Genomic DNA, 25,494 nt, shown 5'->3' on the forward strand with positions numbered 1-25,494 from the left:
TGTAACTGAACAATTATTTTGACCTAACACAACTATCAGAAATAAATGAAGAGCTATTATATTTATCTATTTAAGTACATTTAAGTGTTACAAATTCAAGTAAGTTGAATACAGAGTTAATTTTAAAAGGTCAGGAAATTCAAAAGAAAGAAGAAAGAGTCACAGATTAGAAATATGGAGAGCTGCAGAATATGAACTTTAGCTCCTGTACTGAAGCAGCAACAAGGCTGACATACATGTGATAAGTGAAAAAGTGAAAGTGAAAGTCGCTCAGTTGTGTCCGACTCTTTGCTACCCCATGGACTATATACTCCATGAAATTCTCCACGCCAGAATACTGGAGTGGATAGCCTTTCCCTTCTCCAGGGGATCTTCCCAACCCAGGAATTGAACCCAGGTCTCCCACATTGCAGGCAGATTCTTTACCAGCTGAGCCACAAAGGAAGGATGTGATAAGGCATATACACAAATATTAAGAGTAGCATTGTTTAGGACATCAATAACTTAGAAACAACACACAAACCGTGGTATATCCTTCCAATGGGATAGTATGAAACTGTAAAAAAAAAGAGAAGAATTTCTGCATGTACTGATGTGAAAAGAATTATAGATTGTTAGGTGGAAAATGCAAGGTGTAGAACAGAGGATATAAAATCCTATCGTTTATAAGAAAGATACAGTAAATACAATAAAAGGAGAGGCCATCCCCTCAAGCCTATTCAAGGTCATTGCTCCAAAAATTTGGCTTTCTCTGATATACTCATTTCTCCTGTTTCCCTGGATCCTTCACAATAGCACACATTATTTCTTCAACCTCATAAAAATCTTCCACCTGACCCCATTTCCCATGTCAGCCTTTGCTTCAGTCCTTTGCTCATTTTTCAGCAAAACTCTCCAAAAGAGTCTACAATAAGTCTACACTTATTGTCTATGACTTCTTTCAAAATCCTTCTTAGACCTGTTCACCCAGCTGTTATCTTCACCATTCCACTGAAAGTGATTCTGTCATAAACACCAGTGACCTCAACATGGCTAAAGCCAGTGTTTTTACTTGACTTCCAGTAACATTTCACACAATTTGCCACTTCCTCTTGCTTGAGAAACTTCCATCACCAAACGTTGGGAGACCTCTCTGTCCTAGTTTTCCTCTACCTCACTGTTCCTTCTAGGCTCCTTTTTCTGGTTTTCCTTCTACACCCCCAGCCCCACCCAGCTCTTAACATTAGAGTGTCCTAGGACTCAGCCCTTGGTTTTCCTTTATTTTTTTTCTATCTATACTCACCCCCTTGACTATTTCATCTAGTATCATGGCTAAATACCATCTATATGCTGACAACTCTCAAATTTAGATCAAATGCCCACTTGACATCTCTTCTTGCATGTCTGAAAGGCATTTCAAACTTCACTTGTGCATAATTAAACTTCTGATCTTCCCTCCTTAACTTGCCATCTCAGCAGATGGCAATTCAGTTTTCCCAAATGCTCAGGTCAAAAATCTTGGAGTCATCATGGACTCTTCTCTTCTCTCCAAAACTTATACCCAATCCATTAATGAATACCTCAAAAATATGCCCAGAATCTTACCACTTAATACTTCCACTGCTCCTAACTTTGTTTGATTCACCACCTTCTCTTGCTTGGATTAATGCAATAGCCTCAAAACCAATCTCTCCCTTCTTCCACCTTTTCTTTCCAACACAGCAGCCAGAGAAATTCTATTCAAAAATAAATCAGATCATGCCACTCAAAATCTGGGACAGGCTCCCCATCACATTCAGAGTAAACGCCGAAGTCCTCACGAGATCCTACATGATATTGTCCTTTTCTGTTTCTTCTCTGACATCTCCTACTGCTCTCCTTCAATCTCTCCACTGCAGCTACACTTGGGTCTTTGCTGTTGCATAAACATGACAGGTATGCTCTGCTTCAGGGCTTTGTGTGGGTTGTCTTTCTGTCTGGAATGCTATTCCTCCAGATACCCCCATAGCTAACTCCTTCACCTTCAATTTCATTCAAAATGTCACTTTCTCAGGAAAGTCTATCCTGACCTCCCTATTTAAAATGACATTGTGTCCCTTTAAACCACCACACCACCATCCTCCTCACTCCACTATTTTCTTATTTCTTATGTGCCTTGATCATTGTCTGTCTATCCCCTACAAGATGATAAATTCCATAAGAATAAGGATTTTTGCTCCATGACAGTTAGGATGTACAACAGTCCTCCCTTGGGAGGTTTTGCTTTCTTCAGTTTTAGTTGCCTGTGGTCAACTGCAGTCTGCAAATACTAGATGGAAAATTGCAGAAATAAACAACTCATACGTTTTAAATTGAGCACTGTTTTGAGTAGCACAATGAAATCTCCTGCCATTCAGCTATGTTTCACCCCACTTGGGATCCCCAACCACTAACATAGTCTTCTCCTGGCATCAAAGCACGGATATCACAACAGCTGCATGATCCAGGATCACCCAAAGCAGTTGATGCTCCTTCTGACCTATCATAGAAGCTCAATGGAAGCCTGAAGAATGCTAAATCACAGTGCCGACGTCACTTCCTCTCATCACGTAGGCATTTCATCATCTCATACCATTACACAAAGAAAGGTGAGGACGGTACACTATTTTGGGAGAGACTACATTGACATAACTTTTATTACAATATATTGTAAATTTTCAATTTTATTATTCAGTTCAGTTCAGTTGCTCAGTCGTGTCCGACTCTTTGCAACCCTATGAATCGCAGCATGCCAGGCCTCCCTGTCCATCACCAACTCCTGGAGATTACCCAAACTCATGTCCATCGAATCGGTGATGCCATCCAGCCATCTCATCCTCTGTCGTCCCCTTCTCCTGCCCCCAATCCTTCCCAGCATCAAGGTCTTTTCCAATGAGTCAGCTCTTCGCATCAGGTGACCAAAGGATTGGAGTTTCAGCTTCAACATCAGTCCTTCCAATGAACACCCAGGACTGATCTCCCCTTTAGGATGGAGTGGTTGGATCTCCTTGCAGTCCAAGGGACTCTCAAGAGTCTTCTCCAACACCACAGTTCAAAAGCATCAGTTCTTCGGCGCTCAGCTTTCTTTACAGTCCAACTCTCACATCCATATGTGACTACTGGAAAAACCATAGCCTTGACTAGATGGACCTTTGTTGGCAAAGTAATGTCTCTGCTTTTTAATATGCTGTCTAGGTTGGTCATAACTTTCCTTCTAAGGAGTAAGCGTCTTTTAATTTCATGGCTGCATTCATCATCTGCAGTGATTTTGGAGCCCCCAAAAATAAAGTCAGCCACTGTTTCCCCATCTATTTGCCATGAAGTGATAGGACCAGATGCCATGATCTTAGTTTTCTGAATGTTGAGCTTTAAGCCAACTTTTTCACTCTCCTCTTTCACGTTTATAAAGACGCTTTTTAAGTTCCTCTTCACTTTCTGCCATAAGGTTGGTGTCATCTGCATATCTGAGGTTATTGATATTTCTCCCGGCAATCTTGATTCCAGCTTGTGCTTCTCCCAGCCCAGTGTTTCTCATGATGTACTCTGCATATAAGTTAAATAAGCAGGGTGACAATATACAGCCTTGACACACTCCTTTTCCTATTTCGAACCAGTCTGTTGTTCCATGTCCAGTTCTAACTGTTGCTTCCTGACCTGCATACAGGTTTCTCAAGAAACAGGTCAGGTGGTCTGGTATTCCCATCTTTTTCAGAAGTTTCCACAGTTTATTGTGATCCACACAGTCAATGCCTTTGGCATAGTCAATAAAGCAGAAATGGATGTTTTTCTGGAACTCTCTTGCTTTCTCGATGATCCAGTGGATATTGGCAATTTGATCTCTGGTTCCTCTGCTTTTTCTAAAACCAGCTTGAACATCTGGAAGTTCACGGTTCACAGATTGCTGAAGACTGGCTTGGAGAATTTTGAGCATTACTTTACTCGCGTGTGAGATGAGTGCAATTGTGCGGTAGTTTGAGCATTCTTTGGCATTGCCTTTCTTTGGGATTGGAATGAAAACTGACCTTTTCCAGTCCTGTGGCCACTGCTGAGTTTTCCAGATTTGCTGGCATATTGAGTGCAGCACTTTCACAGCATCATCTTTCAGGATTTGAAATAGCTCAACTGGAATTCCATCACCTCCACTAGCTTTGTTCGCAGTGATGCTTTCTAAGGCCCACTTGACTTCACATTCCAGGATGTCTGGCTCTAGGTGAGTAATCACACCATCATGATTATCTGGGTCGTGAAGATCTTTTTTGTACAGTTCTTCTGTGTATTCTTGCCACCTCTTCTTAATATCTTTTGCTTCTGTTAGGTCCATACCATTTCTGTCTTTTATTGAGCCCATCTTTGCATGAAATATTCCCTTGGTATCTCTAATTTTCTTGAAGAGATCTCTAGTCTTTCCCATTCTGTTGTTTTCCTCTATTTCTTTGCATTGATCACTGAGGAAGGCTTTCTTATCTCTCCTTGCTCTTCTTTGGAACTCTTCATTCAAATCGGAATATCTTTCCTTTTCTTCTTTGCTTTTCGCTTCTCTTCTTTTCACAACTATTTGTAAGGCCTCTTCAGACAGCCATTTTGCTTTTTTGCATTTCTTTTCCATGGGGATGGTCTTGATCCCTGTACTTTATCACAGGTATGTATGTATGGAAAAAATCATAGTATACTATATATATATATGTACATATATGTAGTAAAGACATTATGTTTACTGTAGTACAAATATGTATATATATTTATTGGAGGAGGCAATGGCAACCATGGGCTCAGATGGTAAAGAATCCGCCTGCAATATGGGAGACCTTGGTTCAATCCCTGGGTTGGGAAGATCCCCTAGAGGAGGGAATGGCAACCCACTCCAGTATTCTTGCCTGGAAAACTCCATGGACAGAGGAACCTGGCAGGCTACCGTCCATGGGGTCGCAAAGAGTTGGACATGACTGAGTGACTTTCACTTCACTTTATTGTTAATTTTTTACTGTGCTTAACTTATAAATTGAACTTTATCATAGGTATGTATGTATAGAAAAAACACACACTATGTTTGCTATAGTATAGAGTGTATTGGAGCATGCAATGGCAACCCACCCCTGTATTCTTGCCTGGAGAATACTATGGACAGAGGAGCCTGGTGGGCTACAGTCCATGAGGTCCCAGAGAGTCAGGCATGACTGAAGCAACTGAGTATATATACGTGTGTGTATGTGTATGTGTGTGTGTAGGGTTTGGTACTATCCCCAGTTTCAGGCATCCTCTAGGGGTGTTGGAACATGCTCTCCACAGAAAAGGGGACTACTATATGCCCAAAACAGTGCTTATAATATATAGCTGAGAAAATAGCAGGTGCTTAGGAAATAGGTATTGAATAAAAGGTTGAATTAATATATGTATAAAAAGCACTGAAAGGATACATTAAAAACTGAAAAAGGTGATTATGTAGGGGTGGCAATGAACCTTCTAAATATATGTTTTGTGTCATTTTGAGCTTTGAACCAGGTGAATGCATTATCTGTTAAAAAAATAAAATCAAGTTACATATATGACAGTGCTGCAACAATGAAGTATGTCAACACTCCAACTTCCATGTGGGAGAGCAAAAAGTACCTGTGCATGGTAATCATGCTGGATGGGGCCTATTTCCTTGTGCATGGTGCCAGGAGAGTATTTTTTTTTTTTTAATTAAGGTATAATTGACCTACAACATTGTGTTAGTTCCAGGTTCAAATAGTGATTCAATATTTCTATACATCACAAAATGATCACCACCATAAGTCTAGTTACCATCTGTCACCATACACACTTATTACAATATTATGAACTATATTCCCTATGCTGTATATTTCATCCCTGTGATTCATTTATTTTACAACTCGAAGCTTGTACCTCTTAACCTCCCTCACCTATTCTCTCCTCTTCCCACTCCAGGGGAGTCTTGAAACTAAGAGAGACCTATGGCGTCAGAGGTAGGAGCCAAGCCCCCTTCCTCTGCTCCCTTTTCTGTTGGGGGTGGGGCTGGCCATCAACAAGTGCACCCACAGGGCCTCTCTCTGCGCCTGGCTGTTTCTAATTTTAGATGAGATTTCCTACTCATACTTCCATTTTTCTGACAAGAGACTCAGTACACACAAGAGAAACCATCCAGCAAAATCCTCCCAGAAATGTGATACGGCAGAGCAGGAGCCTCTGGTATTTACATTTACTGTTATTTATTGGGGGTCCTGGTTTTCAAAATGGGATTCCACATTTTTTCGACAATTGGCTACTTTCCATCATAAACAAATAAGTCTGATTTTTGTTTTTTTCTTTAGGATAATGAAAGTAAACAGACATATCGCCACTCTCCTAACACAGTTGAAGTAGGAAATCCAAAAGAATTAATGTTGTGAGTAGAAGTTCATGCTTCTAAGAAGTTTAAGACTTTCACAAATGTAAACTTTGATAGGACAGAGCTCATGTACGCTTCAGAAATTCTCCGATAAGGAAGTTTGTATAGAGTTCTTCTTCCAGGGTACTCTCCTGGCAGGTCACTGGCTCACAGACAAGCCTGGCTAGGGGCCACACACTTCTAGTTTGGAGACCTTCCCCTGCCAAATGCCTACAAAGATGGTTTGGGGTTTAGCTATGGGCTTAGCTGAGGGGGAAATATTCTATTTACTAAAAGATTGGGAAATCTTCCCAGCATGCTTCTTACTACTGAGTTCAAGTTCAGACATGCATCTGCGTGCAGGAGTCAGGGGAAGTCAGGGTGAGTAGAATTCATCCAAGAGAAGCACTTCCTGTCCAGGTGGTGTTCGTGGTCTCCAAATGTGTTTTATTTTTGGTGTGTGTGTGTGGCCATGGCTTCTCTAAGAAATGTGGAGGTGGAAGGGAGATAGCATACTGGGGGTTCAATTAGGGCTTTTTCTTCCCTTTTACTCTGTTTCCAGGTCATTTGACTGAAGGAAACTTAGACCTCCTGGTGGCCAAACCACTTCCCCTCTCTTCTCTGAACACCCCACCTGCTCCACCCCCCATACAGCACCCTTCCTCTAGGAAGGGCACCTTGATTTGGCAGTACTTCACTTCTCTAACCCCTGCAGAAGGAAATGGCAACCCACTCCAGTATTCTTGCCTGGAGAATCCCATGCACAGAGGAGCCTGATGGGCTACAGCCCATGGGGTCGCAAAGTGTCAGACATGACTAAGCACACAGCACAGAACTTCTCTAACACAACCACAAATTCACTGTGTCTGAGCAGCCCCTGTATCCTAAGCCAAGGCAGAACTGAAGGCACACAACTGCCAAAAATCACGCTTGTTTTCTTGACCAGCAGGGTGGTTTTGGTGGGGAGCGGGTAGGTTGAAAGCCTTATTGCTTCAAGCATATGTATGAATTCTGTACTCCTTTGCTTCTCAAAATGCTGCCCAGAACACTAGTTCTTTGAGTTGATGAAAGATATTCCCAAGGTTCTGTGGTCATATAAATTCAAAGAACATTTCACGCTCTCTCTGGAGAGTCACAATACACAGTAGGACAGTAAAGGCTCTGAGAAGGTCTGGAGTAAGGGGACCTTTCTAACATTATTTACTCTCAGTTTCCCAAACACTTTTAAAAAGGTAATAAAACCCTCACCTTCTCCCCTAACCCCTGCAGGTAGAAATCCTCCTGTCCAAGGCAATCAAGACTAAGAGTTGGTTGGTCAATCATAAAAAGTCTGTTAAACCAGAGAATGCTTTAAAAATGACATGCACTATCTAAAAAATTTTGAATTAAAAATTCACAAATATAAAAACATTTGCCAATCTTCTAACATAGACTCTAGGCTTTTTCTTTGTATGCACCCACTCATTGGAATTCTGTACCATAAGTCATAATACAAGGTGTGTGGTCTACAATTTCGTGTGTGTGTGTGTGTATGTGTGTGTGTGTTTTGGTTTCTTTTTATGGAGATAAATCTTAAAGACCATGAAACAACCCAAATGCCTCATTTTTTGTTTTTTTAAAGAAGTTTTAGGTTCACAGAATAATTGGACAGTTCAGAGAGTTCCCATAAATCCCCTGCACCCTCACTCAAAACACACAGCCTCCCTGACTATCAACATCCCACACCAGTGGGTATACTTGCTAAAACTGATGAACCTACACTGATACATCATTGTCATCCAAAGTCCATAGTGTACGTTATGATTCACTCTTGTGAAACTGTGGATTTGAACAAATGTATAATAGCATGTATCCACTATTATAGTATCATACAGAATAGTTTCATGGCCCTAAAAATCCTCTGTGCTCTGTTTATTCCTTCTTCTCTCCTCTCTCAACTGCTATCGACCACTGACCTTTTTACTGGCTCCATAATTTTGTCTCTTCTTGAATGTCACATAGTTGGAATCACACAATATGTAGTCTTTTCAAGTTGACTTCTTTCACTTAATAATATGCATTTAAGTTTCTTTCCTTCATGTCTTTTCATGATTTGATAACTCATTTCTTTTTACTGTTCAGTAATATTCCATTGACTGGATGTACCACAATTTATCTATTTCAATTTAGTTTTTATAGAACAGATCTTTCTTTGTGTACTATTTCATTAGTTTACATAATAATTAAATTCTCAAACACAATGACAAGTAAAACTGGCACAAACAGGTTTGCAGCAAACAATGATCAGAGATGCTAGGTAAACATATGCAACCCAAAGGCTGTAATTAGTGAGCACCTTGCTGGCTTGTATTAGTAAGAAAATGGAAAGATTCAGGTAGTCCATGAGTCTGCGGTTGGGAGAACTACTGCATTAACATGTTGAGGAGTTAGTATTCTAGGGCACACGCTGGGGAAATGCTGACTCAGCCCATGTTCTCCCAGATGTTTTGATTGTGCTTCTTTCAAGAAAAGCATTTTTGTTGACTCACCTTTAACATAGGTCTGTTTATGCATTCATAACTACCTCCAGTACTATCACTGGCTAATATTGCAAAACATGCTGTACATAGGGTGAGATTCAGCAACAAGAGTGAGAGTGAGAGTGAATCTCAATCCACATTCCCAATAGTTTCTTTGACTTAAGAAAATTTTTGTCTGACTTCTTAGATGTGATTAGTTTATCTTTTTAAACCTCATAATGTTAGTGAAGACAAGCATGTACTAGGATTAAAACTGTCAACTCTATTATTTCTTATTATTCTCTTGTGGACTGCCTCCCCATGGTCACGTTAGGACACCTTACTATAGAGTGTAACATGGATTTCTTATGTACGGACTTAATCTATTCAGAAATTCTAGTACTTTCTTCCCCCATCCCTGGGCTATATGTCTGTATTCTGGAGACTGCTGGTCTTATAACTGCTCAGAGAAATTGAGAAAGTCAATTAAAAATTACTTCAATACCAAAACATCAAAGATGGGGAATGCAGAGCCTCTTTGAATCAGTGGAGCCTATCTCTCTGTTAAGCAAGCCCTGAGGCTGAGCGAGGATACCTGGGGCTGCTTTTGATTGCTCTCAGGGAACACAAACTACCTAGAACTAGGTGTGGCTGTGACATTTTCAGATGCTCTCGGACAAACTAGAAGCTCATTCAGAAGCTTATAAAAAGATGAAGCTCCACGACAAAGTGGGGAGGAGGGAAGTAAACAGGAGAAATATTCAAGCTTGTGATGTCCCCTGTTCTCAATACTCTCTATTTGCAGCTCCCTCTGGAGAAACCCCTAGCCCCAAGCTAGCCTTGACCACAAAGGGTGATCACTGCATAAAAAAGCAGGCCCTGTTGGAAGCCCCAATTCACTAGCTGCTTCCTACTGCTGAGATGAGCAATAGGTGAGTGAGATTTCCAAGGTTTTACCATCCTCTTCCTCTGTGAGACCCAACCCACAGAGGTCTCAGGAAGACGAAATCAAAGAATATAAAAGCACCCCGGTACATAGTGGGGACTCCATCACTTGTACTGGGGGACACTCAGCAGAGGAGGAGACCCAGGCCTCTGCACCAAAGCATGCTGAACAGACCCCAAACAAAACCAGCAATAACAAAACACCCTCACTACTGCTGTTTATTTTAAAAATCTTATGAGTACAGAATCTGAACAAAACTTTAGAATTGGCCAGTATATTCTAGCCAGAGTAAGGTTTGGTAACATCAACCTTACCACCATTAAAAATAACTCTACCCCTCCCCTTTGCCTGACTCCCATCAGCTCCTTACTGAAGGCCCTTTCTAAGCACAGCTGATGAGCACCCTGCACAAGGCAACACACAGCACAGCCACAAAGCAAAGACACTTCCTCCCCTGGGCCCCCACCTGGCCATCTCATAAGAACCACGGCCCTAAATCATGCAGATGGTTGCACCTGCTGTATGCTTGTGGATTTTCTCCAAGGACTCAGAAGGAAGCTGCCTAGATGCAGCAAACACAGCATAAACAACAGAGACTTTGTGTCTTGTTAAATGCTCTGTAACTGGAGCTCAATCACACTTGGCTCTCTGGTGACGTTCAGAGATATTCAGTTGGTGGGGCTTCCCCTGTTGCTGCACAGCCTTTCCCCAAAGTCCTGCTTGCAGAATTCAGTTACTCAAAACACTGATAAAACCACAGTGTCTTAGTGAGGACAGAGGTTATTAATTAACATTACAAGGTCTGTGGACCTTGTCTCAAAAGGAAACCCTAATTAATTTTGTCAGTCAGACAATTCTTCTTAGCTCAAAGATTGAGGATTTTCCTACAGAATTAGTAGGAGTTAGGAACAGACACTGTAGTTCAGAGAAGACCAGTCACACAATCTATGGTGCCCCATGAAAAATAAAAATTCAGGCTTGTTCAAAACACAGGAAAAAGGTACCATTAAAGGTACTAAAATATAAAGCATTTTTCTTTCTTCTGCGGTCTCTCTCTTGATCTGTCACGGTGTTTTTGTTTTAATGTTGAACTCCCAGGCTTGGGGTTGCTGGCAGGGCAAGTGCAACCTTCATAGTCATCAGGGGCCCTGCCCTGTGAGGGGGGCATGAATACACATGGTCTACCAGCTACTGGACCAAGGCTTCATGCCCTAGCCAGGGGCAAAGAAGTTGAGCCAGGTGTCTCCTCTTCCCACCGGCCCATTGCTCCTATCCACCGTGGATGGGCAACCCCAAGGGTACTGCATCCTCTGCCCTGGGATATTCTAGGTACACAGGGATGGGTAGCAAGCTCACTTTCACTAAGTCGCCCATCAAACAAACCATAGTGCTGTCAATCTGGAGTCCCTGAGATGCTGCCAGGTACTCATGCCCCACACATGCCCTCACCATGCTCAGGCCCCCGCTGGTGTGGGGAGGATGGGTATGGTGAGGGGGAGGTTAGTGGTGCCTGGGGTGGCAGAGAGCAGAGGATTAGGCAGGGAGAACTCCTCCTGGCAAGGTGGGGAGGCAGCAGGAAGTGGGACTGTGAGCCCAGGCACCAAGTTTTTGGTGCTTACTCCATTGGTTCACTGGACACCACTGACTGAATACAAATTCTAGGTTAAAATAAAGAGTGTCAGGATGGCACCAACAGAGCGTTAAACCCCATGTGCCCCAGGAGTCCTATGTGAGTGCACGGGTCACTTGCCCACGAAGTCCTCCTGACTTTGGACCTCAGATGAAAGGAAACAATTTTGATTGCCTTCCCACCCCAAGTATGTGTATTTCTAAGACAGATATTTATATACATTTATATATATATAAGAAAAAGCTTCATGTATTTCCTCCATTTCAACCTTATTCTTTATTTCAGTTAGGAGTTAATCAGAAGAGACTGAAGTTTACAGATGTTCTCTATTTAAAAGCCCTCTAAGTGAAGAATATATATTCTTCAAAACATGAAAAGTACTCCTTTCTGAGCACAGGTAACTATATTCAATATTTAGTAATAAACTACAATGGAAAACAATCTGATAAAGAATATACATAACTGAATCACCAGATACTGATACAACATTGTAAATCAACTATACTTGAATAAAAAACTTTTTTAAAAAAGTACTTATTTGAACTGCCCTGGTGGCCCAGTGATGAAGAATCCACCTGCCAATGCAAGAGACATGGGTTTGATCCCTTGTCCAAGAAGATCCCACATACTGTGGAGCAACTAAGCCCGTGAGCCACAAGCACTGAGCTCTCACTCTGGAGCCTACAAGCCGAAACCACTAGAGCTCCCGCAGCAATGAAGACCCAGGGAAGCCAAAAATAATATAAATAAATAACTTTTGGATACTATTTTCTGGGCATTGTAGTGTTTTTGTTTTTCCATGAATATGGATAGATACATGGATTGCTGTTATAATTAGGAAAAATAATTAAAATGTTATTTTCTAAAGTAATAAACATACTTTACCTGTAGGGAGAATATGCTGCTCCTTGGACTTTTCTGATACAACCAGTGTTATCTCTCTGTTAACTTTCCTTAATACCTCCTGGATCATATGAATTTCAAGATTTTCCAGAAGTTTCTGAAGCTAGAGTAAGAAGTTTGAGAGTCACTCTTCACTATTAGTTTATACTCCAGGCTCCTAAATTCTTACATAAGGGCCTTGGGCTGGGTCCTGTCTTTAGCTACTCTCTCCTGAGGAAAAAGAAAGGATTCTTTTTTTGAAGTGGGGTAGAGGCATCTTTTTGGAGACAAATATCTCTTCTTCCTGGCTCATATCTCAATTGATAAAATACAACCCTTTTTACCAGGTTCTGCTAAATTGCAAAGTACTCAGTGTCTGAAGTGACCTCTTAAGTTTTGGAGTCTCTAAATATGGCCAGGAATTTCATGACCTGTTTTATAAAAAGCACGAAGGTCTGAAACTCAGTTTAGATACCAAGAAGGATTTCACGAGAAGATATTCATCCATACACGACCACGAGAAAACTCTGTTCCAATACCTATGAGCCCTTACTCTACCCTTTATGCTTGCAAAGCCCATGTTTCTCCCTGTCAGAGGACCCCTGGTGCTAGAGAGGAAGCAGAGTTCAAAAGGGTAAGCAATGGTCATGGGACTGGGGTGTGTGTGGAAGAGGGGCGGTGCTGAGTTCTCCTGGATGCTTAGCGGGACATGCATCTCTGTACTTACAACCCATGCAGCTAGAGTCTTTGCTTCCTGTTACAATAAGCACAGCCAGGGACAACCTGTGTCCCAGGACCAAAGGGAACAAACACTTGGAAAAACAACCCCTCCACACACCATCAACACACACCAAATAGACTAGTACATAAATTGTGCTGTCTTATTCTCAGAAAAACAATCGAAGAAGCTATTTTAAATATTCTATTTCTGTGAGCGTGTGTTGGGGTGAGAGGACACTTGTGTGCTGAACTTTATGTTTAAGATGCTAGTGGTTATGTTTTCTATTGTCTTTTTTGTGGTGGGTGCACTTTAATTTGAGGAAAATAAGAATATGAAAACCTAGACTTACAGAACTGAGACATTAAGGTTAGCTATTTGCTTAATCAAAGCCCCACATACCTTTAAACACTTAAGCTTCCTTAGAGTCTGTTCAACGATTTACAAACCCTCAATTTACACTTAATTTCTAGAAGAAAAACACCACTTGGGTATAGCCATAGTTTTACATGCTAATGCCATAAAGCAGATTTTCAAGCCAAGTTCAAAATAGCTTCTACATACCTGTTGAGTTTTTATTTCGATTTCTGAAGCTCCTTTGGGGGGAAGAATAGACTGACTAGTTATTAAAATTTCTTCAAATTCATCTTCTTTCCCCATCTGCCTAGCTATAGCTTTCATGCTGGGGTAGAGAATGTCAGTTCTATTAAAGAAGAGCAACAGAAATTAGCAAACAAACATGTTTTTTCTCTTTTGGATTCTCTGACAATTCTTTTCCTTCACGTTCTGTTTCCTGTCATCATGCATAAACCTCCCAACTTGTCATAGACATTCACATAAACATCTAAATTCACCATAGTTGCCACTCCCTTAGTCAATATTAAATCCCAAGGCCTTTTCTCATTGGCACACTTAATTTCTTTGTTCTTCAAAATATTGACATGTCTTCTCATTCTCTGTTTACCAGGAAAGCTGACTGTCATAACTCATAAGAGAGATAATTTGGATTAGGCCACCAAAATGGGCCTTAGGGTCCTCAGTGAGGTCCAGCGTGGCAGGTGGGTGCTTAGTGAATGCTTGTTTAGTAACAGACACATGGCAGAAGCCACCTGTCTTTCCTGCCAGCTAAGGCATCCCAGCCAGCTCTTGAAGCTGAAAAAACAACATGGACCACAGACCGAACACCTCATGCTGCACCATACTGTACCCCGGCTGTGATGCTGGAGCTCTCAGAGACTCATTAGACATAAGTCCAACATGGCAGAGAGTGGGGAGGAGGTCACAGCAGCAGCACTCCCTACTCAGTACTTACTGGGATCCTACGAGCTAAAATGCTTAGAGTCAGTACCAACGGGACACTTCAGAAGCACCCGTTTCCAGGGCCAGAACTCTGGGTAAATGATATACAGTGTTGCTCAGTGGAATCCAGTGCTATGCCTGCAGACTACAGAACTCAGCTTTTCCTGGAAAGCACTGTTGGTACAGACACACTGCCCAGTTTCCTTGGCGATCAGTGGGGCTAGGCATACCAGATTCAAGGACCAAATGTCACCCTCAGAGCAAGGACAGTAATCTGCCAGACCCCAAGGTCCACTCCTCCACATGAATTTCCCCCTGAGCAACACTCACCCATAGAGCTCCGAGAACTGTTTGTGGAGAGAGGGAGAGTTGATGTCCTGGACTTGTAGCTTGAGTCGGCCCCAGTGCTCCTTTAGCACTTCTAGTTGCTTCCACAGCACCAGAAATGATCTCAGCAAAGCAAGGGACATCACTGCATCACACGGGCCCCCCAGCAGCTTGGAGGCCTTTGGGCTGCTTTGGAACTGACTTCTGAGTCCTGGCACTCTGGACAAATCTGGCTGAAAGCATTATAGAAATTCTTCCTCATTCATCATAGACCACTACAAGATAACCTTCTACATGCAGCTCATGCACAGTGAAGTCTTGGGAGAATGACTCTTCACCCCAGGAGGAATGGTTTACAGGCCAATAGCACATGCAGAGCTTAGGGAGGATAAGCATCCTTCCTGAACACAGGGAGTATTCAGCAAGGAGAGAAATGTCTCCATTTCAAATTTCTGCTTGAGTCATGAACCACTGACTTTTAAAACTCTTTTACTTGGGTGCTAACATTTTTATCTGCCTTTGAAAAATTGAGCCTTTCATGTTTAGCCTCTGCATTTTGAAAAGCACTCTTCAACACACTCAAGATTTAACAGCCTGTTGTGGTAGAGCTATATTATAATCTTAAATTGAAGATTTTATCCATTTTATGGGTAAGGAAATGGAAACTTAGGTTTATCTTATTTCCTATTCCTCCTCCTGTCCTCTAAAATTTAGGCAGCGAATATGTCACTTGATTTGAATTTATGATTCAATAGGCAATTTTACTTTAAAATCATGATTTGTTCATTCATTCATTGGTGTTTCCTTAAACAAGTGTTGGTTGAGGGCTGCTGTGAGCCTTGGAGGATGTGGAGGGAACAAGGTTTCCAGATCCCTGATCTCCTTTACACCAGTGATACGAAGGCCAGGGCTACCTAGAGAATGACAGACAGAATGGGAACCTGTATCTCACCCTTGGCCTGAAGACAGTATCTCAGTTACAGGGAAAGGAGCTTTCCTTTGCAGACCCGGACCAGAGGACATTCAGGTAACTGCACCTTGGATGCTCAAGTTTCCTGGCCATGAACAGGAAGAACCACCACCTGATGTAACTGGACCCTAGATCAGTGCTATTAACATATGGGGTGGGGTGGATGTGCGGCTGCCAGAAAGAGAGTTGGTCAGAAGAAGAACTGACAGGCAAGTCCCAGGGGAGAGTGAACTCCTGCCAATATCTGGCAACCCCTCCACCTAGTAGTCTACCTCCTCAACAATCAGCTAATTCATGCACTTCTGGATTTATTTTATCCTCAAAAACTTATAGCAAATGAAATCTTACTCAGTGACCCAAGATATCCAACAGACCAAGGCCAAGCACTGTGACAAGGAGGGGGCAGCCTACAAGCCACATAGTTGGACCCCTCCACTCAAAAAGCCCCAAGCTCCTGCCACCAGTTTAAAAGCCCTGAGCTGGGACTTCCTTGGTGGTCCAGGGTTAAGAAACTGGCTTGCAGTACAGGGAATGCTGGTTCTATCCCTGGTCAGGGAACTAAGATACCATGTGCCGTGGAGCAACAAAGCCTGCGTGCCACAACTAGAGTCCATGTGCTGCAACAAAAGATCCCACATGACACAGCAAAGATCACATGAACCAATGCAGCCAAATAAATAAATATTTAACAAAGTAAAATAAAGGCCCTGAACTAATCCATCCCCTTTACTTGGACGTCTTAGAGATGGAAGTCTAAAGGGTCACAGAACTGGTGACACAGCTGGGACAGGAAACCTCGAGTCCTAGGTCATAGGCAGTATAAATTTCAGTGCTGCCCATTGTCTATGAACATTGAAATGCTATTAAATAGAACCAATCATAAAATAAAACTAAGTAAAATAAACAATACTTTTAAAGCAAACTTACCTCCTATTAAGAGAAATCATCTCTTCCTAAGCTTTGCAGAATGAGTGAAGGAACAGGAGACAGGATAAAGAACAAGGCAGAGGAGGCTAGGAGGTCAGGGAAAGATGATAATCCATCAGACACAGGGCCAAAAGAGGGAAAATAGAAGGACCAAAGAGCCTAGCATGCTTCTTGGTCTTGGGATTACTTGATCTATATCCAGCTTTGTAAATGCTCCTTCTAGGAGAAGCACTGAATCCTGTTATGGAATTCAGATGGCACATCTAAACACACTTCCTTTTCCACTAGTTGGCCTGATATGTACTTGTGACTCAGTTTTAACCAGTGAGAGACAAGAAAAGTCTACTGGAAGTTGTCTGGAAAAGACTTCCCTCCTTGACAAACAGACAAAGCCCCTTAAGGGGAAAGCTTTTTCACTCCTATCTTCACCTTACAAGGATGAGGGAGACATTCTGCTGACACACCCAGGATGGCACAGCTAGGTGCCTCCACCAATGTAAACTGCCTCCTTCTAGACTTGCTTTGAAAGATCAATACACTTTGTAGTTTAAGTCATGACTAGTTACTTACAGCAGGTGCACCCTTACTGGCACAGAGGGGCATTGGCCCAAAGGTGGAAGATCAGATAAACTTCTAAAAGTGTGTTTGGAAGCTGAAATCTGAATGATAAATAGGAGTTAATCAGATGAAGAAGTAGAGAGTGGGAAGAGAGGGAAGTTTTCCACCAGGGAGGCTGGTTTGCATGAAGGTACTGAGGAGAGAGCATGGTGCATTTGACAAAATGAAAGAAGCTGAATATGAGGGATCTCCAGGGCCAGACTGTTAGGCTGGAACCTGGGTTTCTTTTCTCTCTTGGCCAGTGACGTTAGGCATATCATTTAACCTTTGTGAGTTGGTATTCTTATCTATACAATGAGAATAATGATAGTATCTACCTCATGGGATTACTGTGAGAATTAAAGAAATTAATAAAGCACTCTGAATAGATCTCAATCATAGACATTATTAATTAATAATGTTCTATTAATAGTGTTCAGGGCCAACTTATTGACTAGACACAAAAACACTTAGGGCCCACAAAATGTTTTAATTTCTTTTAAAATAAGAAAAAAGAACATTTAGGTTGAATAAAATGCTACAATTTATGATATTAATGTTTTTCTTTATATTAACACAATTATAAACTGTAACTCTTCACGTTTTTTAATGGAGAAATGAGCCCTCAAAGGCAAAAGTGGAGTCATGTAAGTCAAAATGCAGCCCTGGCAGTGGAAAATGGGCCAGAATCCGATAAATAACATTTTCAGGATTGGCAGAGGTAGGGGACTTGACAGAGAAGTCAGAGAAGGCATGGCCCATGACGTCAGAGGAAGACTGGAGAGAGCTGTGCTTTAGAAGCAAAGGGCAGACAGGCTTCAAGAAGGACACACTGTTTCAAATGCTGCTAAGGCGTCAGGTTGGAAGGGGACTGAAACGTATCTTTGGGATTTAGTGGCAAGGACCATGGTGCTCTTAAGGAGAGCAGTCTCAGTGGTGAGATGAGGAAGAAGGCAGAGGGCAGTTTCTAAGGAATGGATGGAAGAAAAGGACATGGAAATGGCTGGTACAGAACTTGGCTCTGAAAAGGGGGGTCTTTAAATGAGATGGTGGTGAGTTTACCCTGTGTCCACACAAGTATCTGTCTGTCCAGATACATGCAGAATTGTTTCAAGCTATAATACTAGGGGGACTACAGGCTCCTGGTACCTTATAGCTTTAGATGGACAAGTCTGAGAGGGGAATGCTTGCCTAGGAGTCCATGAGCTAGGTGAGTGATGAAGACAGGAGCCAGGCTGGAGCTGTTCACTTGGAGCCTCTATCATACCCTTCCAACTACAGTCCTAAATGTGTGACTCACTAGGAAAAGCAGCCAGTTGGAGTATTTGTTCAAACTGGTTTTGATGGACCACCCCTCCTCAATGTCTGTTGTACTTTTAAAATTAAAAGAAATTGATATACCATTGATCGTGGGATTTACTGTGAAAGAAAGCACTTTGGAGAGGGTCCGACTGGCTACTGCTGCTTCATTGCTGCTCCTGTGTGGCATTAGCACAGTCCTGGGACACTGGGAGAGGCTATGGGACAGATGAAGCTCTCTAGTCCATCTCCCAAACAGAAAGGTCCTTCAGTGCAACACATCACTGGTCAAGTATGTAGACTGTTCACCAAGAATACCTGTGTATTTTTGTCTGGTGTGGCTTGCTGTCCTGGGGGACCCTCCATGATCATATGATAGTTACTCAGAAGAACATCTTCCATTAGCAGTTGCATGCCTGCCAGCTCTCCATGAGCCACCTTGAGGTCATGGCCACTCAGTCCACAGAGGCATAGCTAAAAACAAAAAAGAACAAAACCAAACCAAAACATCCAATTTTGAACATTTCTATGTCTCCTTTACATGTGTCCTGGGGGAATAAACTAGGAGTAGTCGTGTTTACAAGCCCCATGCTCTCGATTATTTTAAAAATTCATAAAAATCAGAGTAACATTTTTAGTTCAAAGTCCTCCTTGGCTCTGTATGGAAGTCCAAGTTCCCCAAACCTTATGGTGGTGTCTGTATATGGTTGTATGAATAGTGTGATACACGTATGCACAGGGAAAACACAGGAGAAAAACCAATATGATCTGTAACCATACACCAAAGTGGGGGACTCTGATTAATATTTTTAAACCATTTTTACTATTTTACTTTTGGAAAATCTTGAGCATATGCAAAGGCAAACAGAACAGTTCCCATCACTCAGTCCCCAAAACCACCAACCTATAGCCAGTTCTGTCCCATCCTCATCACTCCTCACCTCCACATTATTTTGAAGCAAATGTATCATTGATTTTCACGTTGTTTATAATACTTTTAAGAGTATTTTCTATTAAAAAAAATGAAAACACAATAATACTTGCTTAAACAATCAGAGGGAAACCTACAATTGAAAGAAATTCTCCTTCTGAGTCCTGCTTAAGGAGTTCTCTTCCTACCACTGTAGGTGGGTCACAAGTCACACATCTCTGAACTGCCAATCTGGAAGTTACTCTACGAGGCCCAGAGAGTGACTGGAAATGGATGACCATTCCCCGAGATCATTATTAGCCAGGAAAATTTCAGCTGATTCAAATCTGATACCAGCTGCAAACATGATTTTCTTCTGTCATAAGAACACATGATTCACCCTGCAGCACTGGGTTTATAGCTTCATAATCAAACACCTTGCTTATCTCATATTAATAAATTATTAACCACTGGCTTGAGTATGAAGGATTGGACCTATGGATGCAGCGACATCTGCTTTGCAGTCTGTATTCAGTTCTCTCTGTGACAAGCAGGAAGAACTATCTTACCTGCATGTGATATTCTAGGGTATCTGGGCTGCTACTTGTAACTGGAAATGGTCCTCCATCTTCCAGAAATGCTCTCCAAGGGAACAGCACAAATGCCTAAAATAATCAAATAATAAATATAATAATGCTGCATAATAATGTCCACAAGTAATAGGCATTTGTATATGAATAAGATGTCTTCCATGTGTACACTAAAACACTATGGATTACTTCTCTATTATATAGAAATAGTTCTTGATGAATAGTCTCTGATAATGCAGAGGAGAGAGTAATAATCTTGTTTTTTAAACTGATTTTTCAGAAAGTAAACATAGAAGGGTACTTAAGGTTTCAGTGTAAATAGTTAGCACTAATGTTTGGAAGTCCCAGAATAGTATAAAACCAATGATACATATTTGTAATCAACAAAAGTAAACTTACTCAATTTTTTTCAGTATTAGAAACCTTAAATATTTGTCTTTTATCACCCCTGTGCTCCAATTCTAGGCAACAACTCAAAACCAATGCTATGACATTACACATGGGCCTCCATCTTTTCCACATCACTATTTAAAAGCCAAGACATCCCTACTCCCTGGGGCATGACATGCAGCCCAGGATAGAGTGGGCCTGTCCATCTGATCCCATTCTACAGTTCCAGACCTGGTAATGGCTTCAGACAATTCTCAAAGTTGGAGTTGATGCAGGTGGCAGGCAGCCAGGACACCTGCAACTACTTAATGCCAAGCAATGCCCAAAGGCAGCAGGAGCAGGCCCAGTAGTCACAATCCAACCCTGTCTTCAGGTCTTCATGAGGGTCAAGGCTTGGGCCAAGAGTCATTGTCTTATAGCTAGGGAAGGTAGAAGTGTGAGACTTACATGGGGTTGATGCTGGCATTACTTGCCTTAGCTTTGTAACATAAAAACATTAAGTTGGAGGTTTTGGAAAAGATATGGGCTTTTGAGGTGATTTTAAAGATATGTCCACAGGGACTTCCCTGGAGGTCCAGTGGTTAAGACTCTGAGTTTCCACTGCAGGGGGTGTGGGTTTGATCCCTAGTTAGAGGACTAAGATCCTGAATGCCATGTAGCATGGTAACCAAAAAAAAAAATGTGTCCACAAATTCTTTGATTCTCTTTCCACTAAGAGGTGGAGCACCTTTATCTTGACCACAGCCTCATGAGAGATTGTGAGCTGGAACTACCCAGCTAAACTGCACCCAGACTCCTGAGACTCAGAAACTATATGAGATAATGAATGTCTATTGTGTTAATATGCTATATTTGGGGGTAATTTGCTCTGAAGCCATAAAAAACTAATACAGTTTGTGACCTAGTGTTGCCAGGACTGCATAGCAGTCTGATCTCTAGCCTTCCTGAACCTCCAACTCTTTAGTTGTAGCAGGTAGGTAATAGAGTTGGTGCCTAGGAGCAATAATAGTTGCCAGGATTACATTTGATAATACATATTGTTATTGGGCTGTTCAAAACTCAGCTGCTGACCTAATTTATGTATCATAATTGTTATCATTATGATTTATTACATGAAAGAGATCAGGTGTTGGTTTTGCTATGAGCTGTGAGCAGATAAGCTGTTATCCCAATTAGCCTGTTAAGCGGTTTGGAGACAGAGCTCCTGACTAGGAATAACAGCAAGCCACAGGGGCCCTCTCCACTGTATGAGTGAAGGGGAGCTTACCAAGGCCAATGGGCATTTCGGCATGAAGAGTCTCCTATGCACAATGCACATTTTATTACAAAATGTGCTCTCAACACATCTCAGTACAAAAATAGCTCTCAACACACCTGGAGGCTCTGTGGATCCAGTGGTTGTGGTAGGCTGAGCTGTGAAGCAAAAATGCTCTTCACGAGAGAGTTGCTCAGTGATGGCAACCCATGGTACATGCCGTCTGTGACAGACTGGTAGGCAGAAGCATTTCCAGCTGCCAAAAATGTTCGTCTACCAAAACAGGAAAGCAATCTCATTAAAAGCAGTTACTCAAGTTTCTAAAGCTCAAAACTCTCTTCAAGGCTATTGTAGCAAGATAACATTTTGAGATGTCAACAGGTTTCTTCTTCGGCAACAGCATTCCTCATTCATTTTTCTTTACCACTGCCGTTCACTCTCACAATTCACAGCTCTCAAGGGAAAGATAGTTATTCTCTAGACCAGTGCTGTCTAACAGGATAAGCTGAGGGGATCCAAAAGGTCCTCAGGACAAAAGGGATCTTTTGCCTAAATCTTCCACAGACTTGGATCAAGTCATGCATAAAGAGACATCAAAAAATAGATTAGCAATGACTGAGGGAGATGTTATCACCAATGGGAGTGAGGCAGTCTCTCAGAGATTAGCAGATAATCAAGTGTTGGGGAAAGACCTGGGGAGTGCCTAAGACCCCACAAGGCAGTGTCCAAGTGGGGTGCTGAGCAGCAGGCCAACCAGAAGAGATCTGGGGTTGAATAGAGATGGGTGAGGTACTACTCCTCGTCAACTGCTAGGATGACTTATAAGCACCCCAGAACTTAGATCACCTCTGAGAAGCATAAAGGAGGAGAAGGTGTAGTATAAGGGCCTAAGTTAAGGTCCATTATTAGCGCTGCCTTGACATCTGGTAAAACTGGGGGGGCCTTGAATGACCTAACTACAAGTTTCCCTCCCCATGGAGGGAAGGTCCCTTAGTCAAACATAGGGACCTATGTTAATTTACCTTCCTTATCACAGGGACCAAGTATAATTCCTGCTTATCCATCCACAAGCAGTGGTTTCCAGTTCCCTGCCAGACCACAAAATTATTCGAATGAACCAAGCTCTTCCTCCTATGGGAACCAACAGGCACCACAACCTCTTGATACTCAAAGCCTCTTCACAAGCCCCTAGCTGTTCACTCTGTTCACAAGTACAAATCTTCTGTGGCCTTACATGGCATGCAATGTTCCATTCCCCTTGGCCATGAGTATATGTAATCAGTAAACTGCTGTTGATCTCATTTGTCCAGTATTTGGTCATCCCCATAATCTTGGGGCAGAATCCTTCCCTCACCAACAAGGTGAAAACGAGGCATTTAAAACAAAGGTAAAGGGGGATGATCTTGAAGTAGTTGATTTTATATCTCAAATTCACCACTTTATATTCTAAATATGGCTGAATGACATGGAATTGAAAAAAGAAGTAGGGGCTTATGAACTTAAGTTCAAAGACAGATAAAGACAGCTCTATATTTGCATATCAAACCATTGTACTAGTGCAAAAATCGTATCACCCTTTTCACATCTTTGTGAGAATTAACAAAAGATAGTTGCATACAATTATATACTGAGACGCTGAATAAAAACACTGATTTATCCTGATAGCTCAAGGATGGAACTTAGAGATGCTCATCAGTGGATATAACCATTTTCTCCTGTTTCTCATATTGTTCACGTGCTTTCTCATGATTCACAATGCGCCCTGCCAAGGGACCCATGACTCGCTCAACACTCGTGTGACAGTGATGCATCAAGCATCTACTATGTACAGGATACTGTGTCAGGAACTGAGATACAAAGATGGGTCCCACATGAATCTGACCTTCCAGCTCAGTAGAGCCCAGTGAGGCCGAGCTCATTATTTAGCTGCTTCTGAGCTTCCTCTAAACTCCTAAGGCATTTTCTACAGATACACCTCCCTTACAGGATGTATATATCTACCTAAAATGATGTTGAAAGTGAAAGTGAAGTCACTCAGTTGTGTCTGACTCTTTGTGACCTCATGTACTGTAGCCCGCCAGGCTCCTCCGTCCATGGGATTTTCCAGGCAAGTATACTGGAGTGGGGTGCCATTTTCTTACACAGACAAAAAATGTTGCCTGCCGTACCAGTTAACAGAGAATGCTGCCTGCCACCAAGCCATCAGCAAATGCAGCTGCCTTCCAATGGTGCACTCTGACGGGGATTCAGGATAGGAAAACACAGGATACTGGATCTCGATAAGATGCGTAGCTAAGAAATAATTTTAACGAATCCAGATTCTTACATCTCCCCATACATAGAAAAGCACTAAAATCATTAACTTGTGATGTCTGTCTTTTGTGATTAGCAGTAATCTTTTGATGTTTGATCACATGAGTTTTTGTTATTGTTGCTGTTTGGCCCAAACTCCTCTATATCCTAGCTCCTCCCTTACTTCTTCAGATTAGATCCTTAGCTATCTGACACATTGTCTCCTGGGCTATAGTCTTCAGTAAGGTTCCAGAATAAAACATTTACAACCTTTAAGCTGTGCCATTTTCTTTAGTCAGTGGTGCTAAAAAGCAGAGTATTCTAATGGAAACATTTCTTTTCAGTCCAAAATCAGAGCACAGAAGCCCAGTATTCCAATAAACCTCTCCCTGGTTGACTCCTTCAATGTCACTCCTGTGCTTCTCTCCCACCAATCCACACAATTCTCTCTCTCTCAGCCTTTGGGCCCAGCTGTGTTCACATCTTATTGTTTACTCCTTGACTGTATTGCTCATATTTTAAAATTTCTTTTTTGTTTATTATGATGTTTTAACATCTTTAAAAAAAAAAACAAAAAAAACCCTGCTGGCTGGGGAGAGACTGTTCCTCCCTCTGTAGCCAATTCTTAAAGACAGCTGAAGGCCTAGCATGCTTTTTTTTTTTTTTTAATAAATTTATTTATTTTAGTTGGGGGCTAATTACTTTACAATATTGTAATAGTTTTTGCCATACATTGACATGAATCAGCCATGGGTTTACATGTGTTCCCCTTCCTGGACCCCCCACCCACCTCCCTCCCCATCCCATCCTTCTGGATCATCCCATTGCCCCGGCCCTGAGCCCTTGTCACATGCATCGAACATGGAATGGTGTTCTTTTTCACATATGATAATATACATGTTTCAATGCTATTCTCCCAGAACGTCCCACCCACTAGCATGCTTTTGATACCCAAACAAACCAGCCTGAGCCACACCTCCTCTGATCCCTGCAACCCAGGAGGCAATACTCCTCTCATTTAATCATCCTAGGGCTAATTAACAGACAACTAGAGACCAACATGGGCTTCCCTGGTGGCTCAGACAGTAAAGAAACTGCTGCAATGTGGGAGACCTGGGTTTGATCCCTGGGTTAGGGAGATTCCCCTGGAGCAGGGCATGGCAACCCACTCCAGTATTCTTGCCTGGAGAATTCCAAGGACAGAGGAGCCTGGCAGGCTATAGTCCATGGGGTCGCAAAGAGTTGGACATGACTGAGCGATTAAGAATAGAACAGAGACCAACCCTACAGCCCAAAGCCTGCTGGAATTATTCAAACTAGCAGATCTTAAAATGTTTCCCTGCTCTGCCTTGCCTTTCCAGGCCATGGCCTAAGCACTCTCTTTGCTCCTGACCCATGGCCCTGTGCAACGTGGCATGATGGATGTGTCTAGGAACTGAATATAATTTTATTTCCCTGAGTCTCTCCTGTATCTCGTCCTGTGATTGCACTAGATTGATTATCACATAAAAGAACACAGAACAATGACTTGTTCTTTTATCTTGCTAAGTTTGTGCAGTTTTTAACTAAGGGCCACAAACAACCACAATTCTTGGGAGAG

The 25,494-nt window shown here is 42.0% G+C and overlaps 1 protein-coding gene across 1 annotated transcript in view; it reads right to left on the reverse strand.

Annotated features, from left to right (window-relative positions):
• The window catches only part of LOC145520425 (uncharacterized), a 174,710-nt gene that overhangs the window by 26,625 nt on the left and 122,591 nt on the right, over positions 1-25,494 (reverse strand). Inside the window, exons 33-38 of the mRNA XM_081526707.1 lie at positions 21,722-21,875; positions 19,937-20,032; positions 18,776-18,931; positions 14,668-14,897; positions 13,603-13,741; positions 12,324-12,444 (exon numbers count right to left, since the gene is read on the reverse strand). Coding sequence (XP_081382833.1) covers positions 12,324-12,444; positions 13,603-13,741; positions 14,668-14,897; positions 18,776-18,931; positions 19,937-20,032; positions 21,722-21,875 — 896 coding nt within the window. The remainder of the gene's footprint in view (positions 1-12,323; positions 12,445-13,602; positions 13,742-14,667; positions 14,898-18,775; positions 18,932-19,936; positions 20,033-21,721; positions 21,876-25,494) is intronic.

Source organism: Giraffa tippelskirchi, chromosome 9 (genome assembly GCF_054371585.1).
Source record: "Giraffa tippelskirchi isolate mGirTip1 chromosome 9, T2T-mGirTip1v1.2.pri, whole genome shotgun sequence".
Taxonomy (NCBI): domain Eukaryota; kingdom Metazoa; phylum Chordata; class Mammalia; order Artiodactyla; family Giraffidae; genus Giraffa; species Giraffa tippelskirchi.